Source organism: Streptopelia decaocto, assembly GCF_964273445.1.
Source record: "Streptopelia decaocto genome assembly, chromosome: 4".
In the NCBI taxonomy this organism is placed as follows: Eukaryota; Metazoa; Chordata; class Aves; order Columbiformes; family Columbidae; genus Streptopelia; species Streptopelia decaocto.
Window position 1 is genome coordinate 20,176,060 of NC_138658.1, and position 17,204 is coordinate 20,193,263.

The following is a 17,204-nucleotide window of genomic DNA, read 5'->3' on the forward strand; positions in this document are numbered from 1 at the left end:
TAGAAGCTGTGACACTCAGACATCATTTTCAAGTAACATTTTTAAAGCAGCATATACATTGGTATTTACAGTTTTGTCAAAAGCAACACTGAGCTCATCTCCTCAAAGATATTGGCTCGTAATTATTACTCTAAATCGTTAGCTCACAGATTTACGAAATGTCTGCAGCTTGTATTTTAAGACAGATCTAGAAGGAGATGTTAATGATTTCTACAGAGCAGCAGAGCCCAGCGTACCAGCCGCTAAACCAGTAACCTGGATCCTTACACCATAAACAGACTGTCATTTCCAGCAGGAGCTTCTTCAAAGGTGAAAAACTGCTATTTACACATGATACATATTTCAAACTGATTTGGTTTTGATATGTTGACATACGTAAAGACATAGCAGACTTCTTCCCACAGAGATAATCCAAAATTATTTCAATTCCTTTGTACAAATAAATATTAGCTGAGTTTTAAAAATAATAATAATAATGTCTTTCACTTGTTTCTGTACAGACACCTCCTGGTGGATTTAAGATTTAAATCCAGAATGACCAAGGTATTGCTGCTCTTCATCGCAATGGGAGCACGTTCAGATCCCATTTCAGTTTTTAAAGCAGTTCATTTACAATCCAACAACAAACAATCCTCAGCTTCTTAGGTGTGAAGAATTCTGGCCTTCAAAGCATGTTAGGACAAAATTCTTCTTACCTCATCATAATGAAATTCTGTCCTCATTCAGTCCCTCAGAAACCAATCTTAAATGCAACAGAGAGGATTTCAGATTAAAGTGTCAGCTTTGACTTGTTTTGAACATTTGAACTATATTCCTTCCACAAGGCAGGCATTTTTTTAATTTAGCTCAATTTATTTCATTTTAATTTCACATTCCACATAACAGGAAAAAAAGAAAAAAAAAACCCACACAACTAAAAATATGGTTAATCACAATAATAAAAGTGTCCATAACTGTACTAGAAACTATTATCAACAGGACGTGGGGCTAAAACAATTATGAAAAGCATTCTTAAGCACTTTGTTTTCAGCAAAGCCCAGCACCTCAGGTCGGTCAGCTTATCGCAAACACAGTAGCCAGGCTGCATCCCAGTGTTGTGTAGAATTTTGTGGTATTGCATTTAGAATTCCAGTTCTTTCCAGGCCTGTAGGAGAACCTCATTTTCAAGTCAAATCTCACCGCAGGACACGTTTCAAAACTTTCAAAAATAATTAAATCTTTAAATAATGTACTCAAAAGAGAAGGATTATTTCAACCTTCTATTAATTAGATGTTTTTATTTTTATGTAACTTCTGTTTCCATAAATGATTAAAAAAAAAATCCATTGGGAAAAGTTTCATAACATGAAAGTATTACTGCAGTTATTACTGTAGGCATATTTAGAAATGTATTTAAGAACTGCCAGTTAAAAGACAAATGTTCAGTTAACGCAACACAGCATCATTAGAGCTAAAAAAGTCAAGAGCTATCATGCTTTGAATTATTTAAAAATGTTTCACTTAATGTATCATTGGCCTAACGAAACAGAATTGTTTCATGTCTGTATAGTCACTATCATTCTGCAAAACAAGAAGCATGGACTACACAACTACTGAAATCTGTAAATAATTTGCTTGCTTTTTGTCTGTATGATCTACACTCCATATGATCTATACTCTTTTGGAATCAGTAGGTGACTTAACTTCAAGGAGAAAGCCACACATGGAAAGAGATGTGAGGAATTCCCCAGACAATGCCTCATGAAGCCTTTTACAGTCTGGGCTAAAGGTTAGAAAAGACAAACTGCAAAAAGTGACAGTAAAAAGTCGAGCGTAAACGCGTAAGAAGAGAGAGATGTCCATGAGTGGGTTTTGAAGAGAGTCCTCTAAGCCTCCACACACCTTGTGCCTAGCTTTGGAGGTATTTAAGCTTTCATCTGTAAGAGGTCCCTCCGTGCCTGTGGGTCGGCTTCTGGGCATGTCCCAGTTGCCTCAGCCTTGACAACGCCGAGCAGCTCCGAGCTCATCTCTGGCCCTGTCAGGACCTGCAAACCACACGCCTCTCCTGACAGGCGCGGGCTGGCAGGCGGTGGTGGGGCACGGCTGCTCGGCCACGCTCTGCAAAAACATCACTGCTGATTTCCTTCACCACAGACCCGGTGGGAAGGCTGGAGGAGAAAGGGTGCCAGTGCCCCTTTGAATTCAACAGAGCACTGGACCAGAAAGAGGTCAGCTCCAGGGCAGATCCCCAGGTTTCTCATCCTGCCCACCTCTAACAGAGCAGCTACAAACCACAAAAGAGTTGCGAAGTGTCATACACAGGAGTGCCTACAAGCAGACACAAGTCTTCCTCTTGAAGCTGTCCCATCTCAGTTTAAAAAAGGAAGACTTACTAGCAGCAGACGAAGAGGAGACAAAAAGTAGTTTGAAAGGCAATCTATTATTTTACATTCATTTGTCCCTGAATTCAGGTCACTGTCCACAGTCACTCCAGAAGTCAAGTACACCCCACCAGGAAAAGGGCACTAATTGCCAAACAGTCATCCTCAGTTTAGTTTGTCTTTGATCCAAATTCTTTTATTTGTGAAGAAAACAGAAAGAGTTTCAACTCAGGTAAAAGTGTCCATTTCAATTGTATTCCTGGCCAACAACACTGCTGCAAATACATATTTAGTGAACATTCCATTTTAAGTTTGCATTTTGCAAGCCTTCCCACTGGTAAGCCTTCCCTGTGAGAATATATATTAAAAAAATAAACAAAACATTGCATACAAATATACACAAAAAAAACAAAAATTAGCACTAACCAGATATTATCCCATGCCAAGAGCATTCACAAAGCTTTAATTGCACATTTGCTCAACTCTCTCCAGTCCCAACTCGTTCTTTGCCCATAAAGCAAGGCAATCCAGGCTGCTGTTATTATTCTTATCTGAGGCACACTAAACACACCACAAAGTATTTAATAACAATGAGAGAGTGGAAGTTCCCTAAAACTTCTTGAGTCTGCATAGATGGCAGCAATTTTAAAGTCTAATTTCGACATAATTGTTAAGGATTATTTAGACATACTGACAAATTTCTAGATCAAGCAACAGATACCTTACTAGCAACATACAGTACAGAATATGACAAGAGTCCATGGCAAACCAATCACTAACAAGCTCTAAGAGGCCTCAAAATCCTGTTACATGACAAATCCCTGACACACAGATCAATGAATCATTTTGTTTGGAAAAGACCCCTTGAGCTTATCCAGTCCTCCCGCCACTCCACCTAATCAAGGTCAGCTACAGCAGGTTTCCTAGAACTGCATCCAGTTGGGTGTTGACAATCTCCAAAGATGGAAACTTCACAACCTCCCTAGGCCACCCGTGCCAGTCCCTGAACACCCTCACAGTAAAAAAAGTGTGGGGGAGGGGTTCTGTTCAGATTTAATTTCATGTATTTTAATTTTGGTCCATCGCCTCTTGTTCTTTCACTGGGTGCAACTGAGAAGAGTCTGGCTCCCTCACCTTCAGTCTCTCCCAACCGCCATTTAGAGACACTGTGATAACATCCTCCACGAGCCTTCTCTTCTCCAGCCTGAGCAGTCCGAGTTCTCTCAGCCTCTCCTCATATAAAGGACGCTCCAGTCCCTTGATTATAAACGTTACTTCTGGCATCCCAACTGATTCAGTCTAATAAATCTAAGACACAAGCCATTTCTCATACCTGCCTAGAAGAAATCCAAGGACTTTAAGGGGCAGTGGACAGAAAAAAAAATTCAGCCACTGAAACACAAAACCAAGAATACTAAAAACAGCTCTTAAACACACTTACTGGTATACGCAATCTGGTTTTTAAGTAGAAATAAACTTTAAAATTTTAATGCTACCAGACATTGCAGTTTGATGGGAGAAAAAAAACCAACCTTCTACAAGGAGACACAGTGTGGTTTTAAAGGATTTATGAAAATTTAGTTTATTCTTAGTAACGAAGCTGTGGAGTAGACAAACGTTTATTGCTGAAAATATTCTGCAGACACTGAATGCCTTCTAAGTCTACCTGACAACGGCATGGTTAAGGAATTTTTTTAAAAAAATAAATAATAAATAATAATAATCAATTGCATCCTGAATAGTTAAAATGTCAGCTTCCTGGGAAGCAGGGAAAGGCTGGAAAAAGACAAAAGTGCCAGGACTGCCTTCCAAATCTCTGTTGTAGGTAAGGAAGTCTTACAGAGCTTTCTATAAGAACAAAGAAATAACTCATCCTCATTTGGCTTGTTGCTCTCTGTGTATAAATGTCTGCAACAGAAACGACACTCAATAAGCATGTGAAGAGCTCTCTTCATTCAGACCAGTTTCCTGGATCCACAGAGGAACCAGTCATGCACTTATTAGGTATGAGATAAGCAGGCAGCCACCAGGTCATACGAGAGCCGTACCTGTGGTCTCATTGGTCACGCAGTGCAAGTGCAGGCTCAGTGCCAGCCTCATCTAGGAAGATGCTGCTCATAACAATTCCTTTCATAGCCAAGAACTGCTGGGGAAGCTGCTGTTCTCTCCTTCCCAGCTCAGCCCCTGGACTCACACATACCTCTCCCATTCACTCTGTTCCACCACTCTGGTGCCCCAAAGACCAAAGCTGTAATAGGCAACATGCACATGTATGCAAATATACACTGCACCCCACCCCCCCACGCCAAAAAAAAACCAAAAATCAAGTCTTACAGCATGAGATCTAAGAGCTCTTCACAGGAAACATGCTGGGGAATCTGAAGAGAGTCACCTGAGAGAATGAGGTTCAAAAACTGACCTGGAAAGAGCTCATCGGTTGGCAAGACAAATAGGAGAAAGTACGCACAGCAGGAGGTGTATTTTGGGGGAAAAGCAGGAAGAGAAAGAAAGGTGCCAAAAATAACTTCTCTCTGACTTAATGATCTTCAATTCTACATTCCTAGGAACTAGTTTAAAAATACCTTGGAAACACAAGTTTTCAGTTTCATCAGAATAATTTAAACGTTTACCTGACATTCACCAGAACACCTAATACTTCTGAGGCCAATCATTATGCTTGCAGAAATATTAAAGGACAGATGAAGGTAGCCTACTGAGTAGTTTGGTTTTTAATATCTATGTGCGAAAAATCAGTAAGATAGCCCAGTTTTGCCAGAATTGCATCAAATCTCTACCTACATCTATAGATTATTAAGCAACTCTGGAACCCTTTTCCTAAACTTGCAACAAGACTTAGAAGTTATTATAAAGGCTTCTGATTGCCTTGAGTATTTTACCTCAGAAACTAGAATTCATTCAGGCAAAGCAGCAGGAGTATATGTATTGGTAAGGAGTGAGGTAGATTAACTCATGTTAAGAATGAGCTGTTGTAATTAATCTGCTTCCAGTACACAACCTCACTGGGGAACTGAACTAGCTCTCAACATCACAGAAAACATTACTGTTTTCAGCACAGACACAACCTTATGCCTTTGAAATTTCAGACAGAAGAAATTTTGCAAACTTAAGTCAACATTTATGAATTCTATGAGAAAAATACAAAAGTATCATTTTCAACATCCAGAAGAAACTGACTTTACTAAGCAGCCTATCAATTTTATTTATTTAATATTTGAACAAGAAAGGTCCTTCCTAGTCTTATCTCCCCTTTTTTCCACGGCCTTGTAAACGCAGCAGCTTGCGAACTCCAACAAGATTTCAGAATTTGTACATTTCTGACAGAATTTAATCCTATCTGCTGCATCACTCAAGAACTAAGATGATAAAGCCCTGTTTCTCACAATGGTTAAATTAAAAAAGAAACTAAAAAAAACCACACACACACACATACAACCTTTAAATCGTTTAAATAGTTTTTCAAAATTCAAGTATCTACAAAAACTCCTCTCTAAACAGATTAGCCACAGCTATTCAAAACTTATCTCGCGATAAGCATTTATATGAAACCATGTGTGAGTCACTGGGGTAAAATCTTAATTCTATTAGATTTAAAAGTTTCCCTTAGTCACAGCCTTGATATATACACATTTGTATTTACAAGGCTGCCAAACACTTTCTCCTGGCAGTTTAAATACTTCTTTTTTTTTCTAAAAAGCAAAAGCTTCCAGAAACAGAGGATTCTTAAATATAATAGAGTAGAATGCAAGAAAACTCTCTGAAACCCAGTTTGCTCCTGGATTTACTAATATTGATACCCCACAACATCCTCATACTGATATTACTCACATCAGTGGTTTCTCTATTCCATCATACTGGAATATGCTCCGTCAGTAATGATCTGCTCCCTCATGCTGGTTCATCGTGTGCTCTGACCCACTTCAGAGCAAATAAACGTCCCTGCATTTAATGAGCTCACTGTGGTGACTAACAGCTACATGGCATGGTGTAATGTACAATCTCCATCTCTATAACCTACACAGAAATTGAATTTATACAAGTCATAGCTGTTTAATGAATATCATTAAGTTGCAATGGATTCCAACAACTTGAAAATATTTCTGTGACTACTTCTGTCAAGAATTCCTTCTTACTGACACAGAAACTGAGTAGATAGCTCACACGGTTCACAAAAATGAGTAATGCTATACTAGATACAATGGGTTGTCAGCAATGAAACAAGTTGTCATATATATGAATTACATACATAGAATAGATATCTATATAACTCTCTATATATGGATATATAGATATTCTACAAAGCAATATATTTCAACTATAAAATGTTACATTAGAGACAATTTTTCAGATTCTCTCAATATGTGAGCAGCAGGAAGAACACACTGAACAGCTTCCAGATCGTCATGACTGGGAATTTTTGAGTCCTTGCATATTCAGCGATACAATTAGTACGGATAAATATTTAAGGTTCATGAGAGCATGCCGCTTCTCTAACTGCAATGCAAATGAAGACAATCCCTACGCTAAAGGGATTGAAGGATAGATTTCTGAAATTACAGTAGTGCCTACAGCTACAGATTTGAAAATGTGGCCTAATTATCTAGGACTAAAACTGAGCATACGGGGGGGAGGGACAAAAAAAACCCCACAAAACAAAAAAAACAAACCACACCACACACAAACAAACAAAAAAACCCACCAAAACAAAACTGAAGAAGGATATGGTTTTTGAAAGGACTCTGGTTTTAAGCTTTTTGGTGGCTTCCCCACACCCCTAATTTTCTGCATTTTTCTGATTTTTTTTTCTGTGTATACAGAACACGATCTTAAAAGAGGATTTAATATAAGTTTAAAACAGTAGGTTAGCAAACCATGATGATATAACACAATTGTGCATAAAGAGAAGTGCAATATATTGAACTTCACTCAACTCCAGGTGACTCCCTTATCAATTTGTTCAATATGTGCTACCCTTCCCCATCACCAAACACTGACAAAAGACAGACGACACTATGACATGAAAGGTGATGACCATTTACTACCTTAGAACATTTCCGGAAGATGGTTGCACTTGTTGCCCTACCTGCACTGAAAGGGATTGAAAGTCAGCTCAAGTTCACCTGCACAAGGTGGGGGAAAAAGGAAACTACTCAAGTTAGTTTAAAACCACAAGTCCTAAGGCAATACCATTCAAAATATACCATCAGTCTACTAGACCGGGCTTGAAATTGCTATCTCTTTTGGGGGGTCCTTTCTGTCAAGAAAAAAAGTTCATCCTAACAAAACTTAGTTGCTAAGAATAAAAAGTGTTTACAGCATCATGCTGCAGTGCAAAAGTCCCAAAACATGCAGAAGCCAGACAAGTAGTTCCCAAGGAAAAAAAAAAAAAGAAAAATTCTTTCTGATCACAATACCTTTTCTACTTCCTTAATTTCTTCTATATTAATTTATCTTTTATCTATTTTGTTGTTGAAGAAACAACAACTAACATCCATCAGTGAAACTAGGAAAAAATCCTGTCTAGCTAGTTTGGTGGAACATGACATTTGTGTGGGACCAGAACAAATTCACATGAAATTCAGCAAGCTGTTTCAACAGAAAACAATGAAATGTAAAAATAAACAACAACAACAAAAATAGACACACCAACCCACCATTTATTTTTATATTTTTGCTAATATTTTTCCTAACATGGTCAACACTTTTTTCAAGGGATAAACACCCTTCAGCATAAAGCAACACTTTCAGATTTACTCAAAAGTCTGATGATGAGTACTTTTTAAAAAATTTGGTTAGCAAAACCAAGTATCCATTATTCACCAACTCTTGACGTGATGAAACAGAAGGACAGCTGAGTTAGATGGAAACATTCTACTAGAATCAGGACTTTGACTCCAAGTTTGCGGAGTGGATAAAGAGAGGATTTCTGTTGATCACTCTTTTAGGAAAAATTGCTGCTGGTAAAACTCCAGATTATGTTTCAGGATTGAAAAAAATCATTTAGTCATGGTCTTTGAGCAGCACTGGTGTACAATTTAGGTTCAGTATGCAGAGTTGACTCTACTTCAAGACCTTTTCCAAGTGATGCCATCACAGTATTCCTTTGGGAAAAATAGGACACTCAAGGATAAATACTTCTGCATTTACAGCTAGACAGCTCTTGTATAAACTCACCATTTGGGAAAAAAAGAAAAATAGCCCTGAAAATTTTAATATTGTATTTTTCAACTCTCAGTGAAACTTTCTATGTGTATTATTGAATGAGATTTTGTGAAAGGACATAACTGAGATTTACACTATTCTATACCTTCAGTAGTACCTAGATTTTATGCAACAACAGGACAGTCCATTGAGTTTCACTGCCCTAACATACCTCTCCACAAACAGAAAGCTTTTGGACATGCTAGACAGGTGCTCTCCGTGCCTGAATATGCCTAAAACATGTGCAGAGGCATCCCTTTCTATACAGTTATCTAGATTATTATACTACACCCACAACTCTAAGATCTCTTGCCCTGTCTTGCTGTCTTCATACATCTAATCAACTAGACCAATTTGAAACACTGAAATGTGTCAAAAGGAATTCTACTGGACATCAAGGGAATAGTAAACTTTACTTTTAGACTATCTTTTAAAATGTATTTCTCCACATTAACATCATCTGAGCTCTTTGGCTACCAACTGTTTCTTCTGCCCCGTTCACTCATTTTTCTGATTACTGCATTTCCATGTGTTGCTTTATCAGTTCAGCACCAAGTAAATGCAAATACCTTTAGAGGTGCAAGATAGCAAAAACTTCACAATAACACTGATTCAGTACTACATAATACTTCAGCTAACTTCACAAAGTAGCTACACTGGAATCAATGTGAAGTCCGGGACCTACACCATATTTAGTTAGATCAAGGACATTTTAAAGAAGCAACCAAAAACAGTAACTCCAAAATAAACATCTATAAAAGAGCTAACCCTGTCCACTTGAAAGTCATGGGAAAGATTCTTCGCTTTGCTGTTTGTTACATCTGTTTTCTATTTAGGCCCAGGATCTGTTTTTTCTCCCTTTGCTCTGCTCCTTCTCTCCATTCAGCACTCTGCACAGACTGGAATGTGCTACTGCCTAGTGCTTCATAAAACAGCATGTGCAACAGAATGATTTGAAAAGGCAAACAACAATAAAAAGTTTGAAAAGTAGAATTTCCCAACAGTTACAATGTTCAAAAACCAGCCATATTTCCAAAGAGTCATCAGGAATACGGACAAACCAAAACCAAACCACCTTAGCCCTTAGTCTAAAGGAAGTTCTGATTCCAAAATAAGGAATGTTACAAAATCAGGTACGCTCCCAAAAATGCGGAGAGTACTGCAGTGGAGAGCTATAATTCAGAAGAGTTTTATTGTTTGCTTCAACCTCAGAGAAAAAACAAACAAACTTTACAATACACTTTACAATAAAATAAAAAGGTGGCAACATTTTGGACATTTATAAAGATAACACTTTTCAGAGTGTTACAGATAGAGAACGCAGCAAATTAGCTACCACAGCAGAATACAAGCCTCCAGCAAGTGTTTTTAGTAACATTATTTCAAAATTTAGTTATTAGAATTTCCAACACTGAAGAGCAGCATTTAGATATACTGTCCCTAAGTAAAAGTCATATATTAGGCAAGACTCAAAAAGCTATATTCTGTTTCACTTACTGGTGAGTTGTATTTCTTAATGTTATTTATTGACCAACTAAGACAAATTATAAAGTACAGTTATGTGATAACTGATTATTTTTTTTTACACAGTTAAAAGCTGATATAAGCAAATGTCTATTAGTAAACATATTCCAAATAATGTTTGAATCTCTCTGCTACTTAACTAATAAAATATAGTTTATATAATACATATGAAGAAAATTACAGCTATAAGCCATTCCTTCAGGGACAGAGACCAGTTCTACGGGTTATTAACTGTTAGGCGTGTCTTCCAAATTCTAAATGCCAAAGACCAGTCTAATCGAGTTGAAAGTCTCTACAGAGCATTAGGATTCCTTTACCTAAGTCAGGCACACACCACAGCAGTGTGGTTGCTTGCAGCAAGCCTCTCATTCCCGTGCCCTGGTTCCCCTCACAAACAGGTCTTGGGAGTCCCTAGTTATCTAAAGCTAACGCCAAGTCTTTAATTTGACATAAACCAAGCCTTCACAAGGTGAGATCAGCCAAGCAATGCCTTTGGCCTGCCCACAGCAATGGAGCAGCTCTCTGGCTCAGCTGGCGTGGCAAAGGCAGAGCTTGTTTCGCAGGTGCACAGACCAGCCTGTTGGAGCACAACTTCCTTCCAGTCTTACAAATCACCAGGCGAACAGCACAGGCGGCGTCTTGACCGGCTGGCCTTGCAGGAGGTATTTGAACTGTCTGGGTGGGCCCAACAGCACCTGCATCCTTACCAGCTGAACTGTTCCTGCCTCACTTCTCAGCAAGAGGTGTCTGGGTGTCTGCTGTGTGCGTGTATGTTCGTACACATACAAGTAGCACAGTGGTGGTGACTGGGGGGGCTGGAGCTGGGAAGTGTTGGCATGGGTCTGTTTATGTTCCAGTAAGAAGGATAACTTATGATAAACTGAAGTCTTCCATGGACCAGTCAGTCACTGAAAGTAGATTCCTCCAATGCAAATTTGTTGAGCTTAAATATTTAGTTTAATTTTAGAATCACAATACTAAGAATCAGATTTACATAGTTGCCTACACTGCCAAATATCCCCGACTTATGGCATTGGCCAAGAACATCAGTCAAAATGAGAGGTTTACACCGTTATTTGTTACCTGAACAGCAGCAGAAGTCAATGTATGAGATCACTCACAGAATGCAATGACCCAATCAATAATGCTGCAGGACAAACCACAGAACGTAAATTCCTACCAGAAACAACTAAATGCAAAACACAAAATACTCACACAGTGAGTGAACAGAGCTCAGTCCAGCATGAGCCCAAACAAGTCCAAAAATGACTTTACATTGTTTTTACACTTCTGCCCACTGGCATTATTTATTACTAAAAGCAACTTCTCCTCAACTACAGCTCACCTAATTTGCAGTCACCACCTGTAACACCTTCCTCCCTCTTGTACACCACACCAGGTCCACTCTGGGAGTTGTTTGTTGCTGGAGCATAGCAATTACCAGCCATATCTAAATACAACAAACACACTCACAAACCACTCAGCAAATTTTCAGTAATGTTATAAGTATCCAGTTCTTGAAAGGCATACAGTTATAGCTACCCAGACATAGTTAAGGGAATCTAGAAATCATTTTGTTAGACATAATTGCATCTGCCCCAAAGAGCACTTTAGGGTATCAGCTTTTAATCGGCATAGTTACAGCAATGCAAAAGCCAAGTAAAACCCAGTTCAAAGGACAGGGTCAGGAAACAGTCTACCATGATGGAACAAGCAGGGCATGTCACCAATGCCATCATGTTTGCTGTGTTCGGGGGTTTCTAAGTTCTCCGAAGAGTGGAGATTAATTTTTATATAACACCCTGCTTATGAATGTCTCTTTTCCTCTCTCACATACACACATGCTTTTGCAATAGATGTTTTAAAGTGTTTCTATCAGAGCAGATCTAACAGATACTGAATAGCACTGAGTAAAAGTTTCTCAGTGTACAGATATGCAACATGAAATGCAAATGAGCAGGTTACATGCATGCAAAAAATCATAAATTGCACAAGTTTTGATCATTTCAGAATGCATGCAGCATATAGCATCAAATATTTCAGAAGATACATTATTTGCAACTGTGTTATTTTACCATATACAGGAGCTAGGAATAATCAACTACACCTACCTATTGCTACCCCAATTTCTGTTGTGGAATTATTGTATTTAGTGCTTCAACAGCAAATAATTATTTCACTCTTTCAAAAGCTTCAAATTCAAAGTTTTTGCACCGAAAGAACAATGACAGAGTTGACAATTTTCCTTCCTAAATGACACAGTTTGGGTTGCAAATGTTGTACGCTTTAATCTTTTACTACCAATACATGATCATTCAATTAGCTTGCTTGACTTACTGAGCAGTCTTAATCATGCTGTATACCTCTGAATAGAGAGGGTAGCTTGAGTCAATAGAACATCTCCTGAAAATAAGTTCTCTTATACTATGTAGCAGAGGTGCCAAAGTCATTTTCACCGGGGGCCACATCAGCGTCACAGTTTCCTTCAAAGGCTGAATGTCATTTTAGTCATAAAGACATTCAGTCCTTTGAAGGCAACCATGAGGCTGATGTGGCCTCCCAGTGAAAATGACTTTGGCAGCTCTGCTACATACTACACTAATATATAGTCCTCATATACCAATTACTTATACGAAGTATAAAAGAGAAAATCAGTGAACACATTGACTCTTCCCTATGAAATAATAATCAACACTTTTACTTAAAAGCTTGTTCTAAAGGTACAGCAATTTTATCTGAATAAAATATCTTTTAAAAACTTCACCTCTTAAATGTCTTACCTCAAATCAGTAATGTTTCATAAACAACATCCACAAAGCTACTAAGCAGATGTTCAGCTTGGCAGAGCAGCATACCATTAGAGAACTCAATAGACCTTTAGCCATTTCAACCAATTCTGAATCTAAAGCCAGCATATCAAAAACAGGCACAGGCACATTTCCTCCTTAAAGGAACCAGGGTTCTATTTTGTTTTAAACAGGTAACATGTTGCATTGTATAATACGACATATATATATATATATAAATATATATATATAAAAAATACGACATATATATATATATATATATATATAAATATAAAAACTTTTCACACACATGAGCCATTGCAATTACAAGGAGAAGTCAAAAATAGTATCTTACCAAGACTGAACTCCAGCTTTGGCTCATTTGCAGTTCTCTGAATACCTTTTAAGATTAAGAAAAAGAAATATTAGAAATAATCTGATTTCAGTGACCAGCTTTTCAATACATAGTAAAAGTTTCACATGCCTCATTCATAGCTCTACCTACCTGCGATTACCATCAGAATAATATTTTATGTTACAAACTCATAGTGAAATAGACCTTTGCATGAAATATGTGCCTGAAGAAAAGACGACTTTTGAAGAAAACTTCTGTCTTTTTAATATAAACTTTCTGTTGCTGGGAAAGGAAACTAAATTATAAAAAACAAACACACGCAAACCACACCACCAAACACACCACAAACCCACATACAGATGTCATGGATGGGAACCTTTAAGATTTTTCAATTGTAACAACTAACTATTTATCTGTTTGAAAAATAATAAATCTAACAGCTCATTTTTAAGTAAGTATGTCATTGCATTAAAAATGGAAACAAAAAACATGGTGTGTGAAAGTATGTAAATCAGGTTAATCAGTAAATATATCATCATGTTATTGACCTACATATAAACTGCAAAGCAACAAAGTCAACTTTTTTGTTGAAAAATAGCACATTACTTCCTTTTTTTCACATACCAAGGACAAAAGAAGCATTTTAAAACCCTCTATTGGGGAATTGCGTTACAGTGCATTTTTTACTGCAAATGACGATATTTTCTTATTGTGCAATGATAACAGAGTGAACCATAAAGCTGCAACAGGAGAAACAGAAAAGATAGTTACATAACACTGAGTTGTTCACCCTCTGCAGGAAGTAATTGAATCACAACTACAGTATCAAGGAACCTTGTAGAAATTAAACTGCCTCCTGTTGACATTTATGTGTTTACTCCACCGAGTATTAAGTATTTGCCAGTATTAAAGAAATTAGTCCGATGGGAACAACCAAGCTGATATATAAACTGGAATGCAAGATTTCTGATTGTTTGTTTTAAAAACAACCAACCAACCAACCAACCAAAAAACCCCACCACAAACAAGCAAACCTAAAACCCACACACAAACAAAAAAAACCCACACAACCTACACATAAACACCAAAATATATAGCTGTTCTTGCTCCATGAAAGCTTGATGTTGCTGAATAGGTCTGATTTCACATTGCTCTCATTACCATTGCTAATCATTGAAGTCTATGCAAGAAAAGTTACAGCTGCAATGCTTAGAAAGGCCTTGGTCAGAAAAAAAAAACCACACCTTTTTTTTTTTAAATGGAATTATAACACTTCTAAGTTGAATTCTACCACTAGCAGAGTCAGTGTACTGGTCTAGAACAACTTTATAAACATGCTGGATACAGACTTGGTCAAGTAACTGGACAAATGAAATTCAGTGCATAGCAATGCAGTGTAGCCCAGGTTTGAGTGCACCAGGCGTGACTCAATGTATGACCTACGTGCTTTCAAATCCCCAGAGTGCTTTTATATCACAAAGAACAATTATGTGATACTATAAGTATTGCTAAAGCCTTATATATTTACCGAAGTTATCAGGTTATATCTTAAACAGTATCCCACATGTTCATATAGGGAAACAAAAGAGGAAAAAAATACTTTTAACCAAAGAATTAGTAAGTCTTATAAAGAAAACAAATCAGAGAAGTTGGAAACACAGTAATCCCACATTTATTCCCCTGAAGGTTATCTGCAACCATCAAAATATGTCAGCTAATGATATTTAAAGATTATCTGCATCAATTTACTTCCTCTGCAACTGCACTTTGTCAAGCAACAAGTTAAACAGCACTATGTACCCCATTTGTGACACTACCTGTACTGTTACAGATAGCAGGCCATTTTTATTGCAGCACTCAGTAAAACGAGTATATACACTTACTTGTAAAGTGTGACTCTCCTAGACTGTCTACTTGGGATGAAGGGAGAAACTGTTGTGCTTCATCTGATGATCTCTCCTCTTTGATTTCCATGATCAGCCTCCGGAGCTGCTGAATTTTGTTCCGCAAACCTTCCGAGTTTGCCTCTCCCAGTGCCACCGCCCAAGATTCACAGTCTGGCCTTGATGCAGCTTCAAGGTAAAGATCTGGCTCTCCACTCTGAAACTCTGCACTCAGAAAATATAAACACGGGGTTTAGGAACTCTGAATTCAAAAGGAGGATCATGAAAATATTCATGTCATACAAACACACAATTAAAACCACCACACACACATTTCTTTTCATAGCCACAGAACCATGGGCCCCATCTACCTCTTGAATAAAAGCCCTGTTTTTTCATATTCTGTGCAACGCTAAGTCTATCCACAGAGTGGTTCCAAAAGCAATTAACATACTGCTGAGCTAGCTGGTCGAATCAAACCAAAATGGGAAATCCTTTTCCGTACAGATTCTGCAGCCAACAGGTAGCTATCAGAGCTGCTACCTTGAACCAGAAACTGATTTAGCAGGGGTAGCAGACATGGTTCTGACAGATGGTAGGATTCACCAGGAAGAATGTGTCTACCATGTCTTTTATTAGAGCTCTCCTTTGTGTTCAGTCTCTCCTGTTGTAGTCAAATATGACTCAGGAAATTTAGAATAACTTTTATTAAAGATAAATGAGCAAAACAGCGCTGGGCAGCCAAGGCGTCACTTCTCCACCTAAGGCACACCAATTGGTTACAGAACAAAAAGTGGTTTTATACTGTCTGTAAGTATACACTCCCGATCTTCTTCCTGATTTTTTAGCTGGGTTGCTATGCTATCCTCGCACAGCAAAGCACATCCCCCTCCCCATGAGCACACAACATCTTTCCCGCCAAAACTTGCAACAACAGAATGTGACAAAGTATGGCGGTTTAACATCTACAAAACTCAGTAAATCGTTAACCACTAACATATTCCTGGTTTGATTAGCAAATTTACTTTAGTTATGCAATTTATAACACTCCTTCGTCCTTGCCAGGACAGAGCTCACCAATACATGCAGATAATTTAGCATGACATTGCTCCTCTGTGAAGATGCAACAGGTTATATGTAGAAGCTTCTGACCTCATTACTATCACTCTGTTGCCTGCTGTTCTGCCTCAAGTCTAATTGTTCAAAGAAGAAGTTTCCTAAGAACAGAAGTAAAAAGGTGGGGGGGAGGGGGAAAGCTGAAGCTCCCATGGAAATGCAGGTAAGTAGCAACAGTCAATTGTTTGATTAGAATTAGCACAGGAAGAAAAAAACCACCTCTTAGGCATTTACAATTCTGCAATATAGATGGCTTCACCAAGTCACTAATTCAATGTGACACACACTGAGAACAACAAACTGGGAGAGGGGGGGGGAAAAAAAAAAAAAAAAAAATCAATGTTTCCTTAAAAGAAGATACCAACTGATTTAGAAACATAAAACGCTATAAAACACCTGTGCTATGGTATTAATAAAGGCTGAATTATTTGGTTGGACATCAAAATCTTTATGACCTAAATAAGCCATAGACCACATTACTGGATGGAAGAGAACACTTAAATGTTTTCATACTTAGTACAAAAATCCAAATAACACAGAGAAGTTTTTTTTCGGTGCAAAGCAAACTTAAATTCCCTTCTACTAACTTGAGGATCTAACCCTGCGCACCTACCCACATATGTTATTGCAAACCAGTCTGCAGTTCATAAACTGAGCATCTGCCACTTACAATTAACTCTGCCTTTACTGTCATAGGGGGAACAAAAGATGCAAACTTGAAGTCTGGAAGCCTCTTAAAACTGTACTGGCACAAATCCCAGTAGAGGTGGGACAAGTTTTTTGTCTGGGGGTGGATCTAAGAAAATTTAAATGTGTGGCTGCAGCTGCTGCTAAGAATGCTGGATAAGGTTTCACAGACCAGTTGGACTATAGAATTCATGAGGAAAGACTGGGAAGAAGAGCAGAAAGCCAGGGAACATTTTTCTGGCTTCACAGGCAATTTTAAAAGTGCTAATAAGGT

General features: G+C 38.0%; 1 protein-coding gene across 3 annotated transcripts in view; it reads right to left on the reverse strand.

The window, feature by feature from the left end:
* INPP4B (inositol polyphosphate-4-phosphatase type II B) overlaps positions 1-17,204 on the reverse strand; it is a 320,380-nt gene that overhangs the window by 184,422 nt on the left and 118,754 nt on the right. For all 3 annotated transcript variants that reach the window (XM_082050912.1, XM_082050914.1, XM_082050913.1), the window contains exons 5-6: positions 15,128-15,352; positions 13,245-13,289 (exon numbers count right to left, since the gene is read on the reverse strand). In XM_082050912.1, the coding sequence (XP_081907038.1) occupies positions 13,245-13,289; positions 15,128-15,352 (270 nt within the window). The remainder of the gene's footprint in view (positions 1-13,244; positions 13,290-15,127; positions 15,353-17,204) is intronic.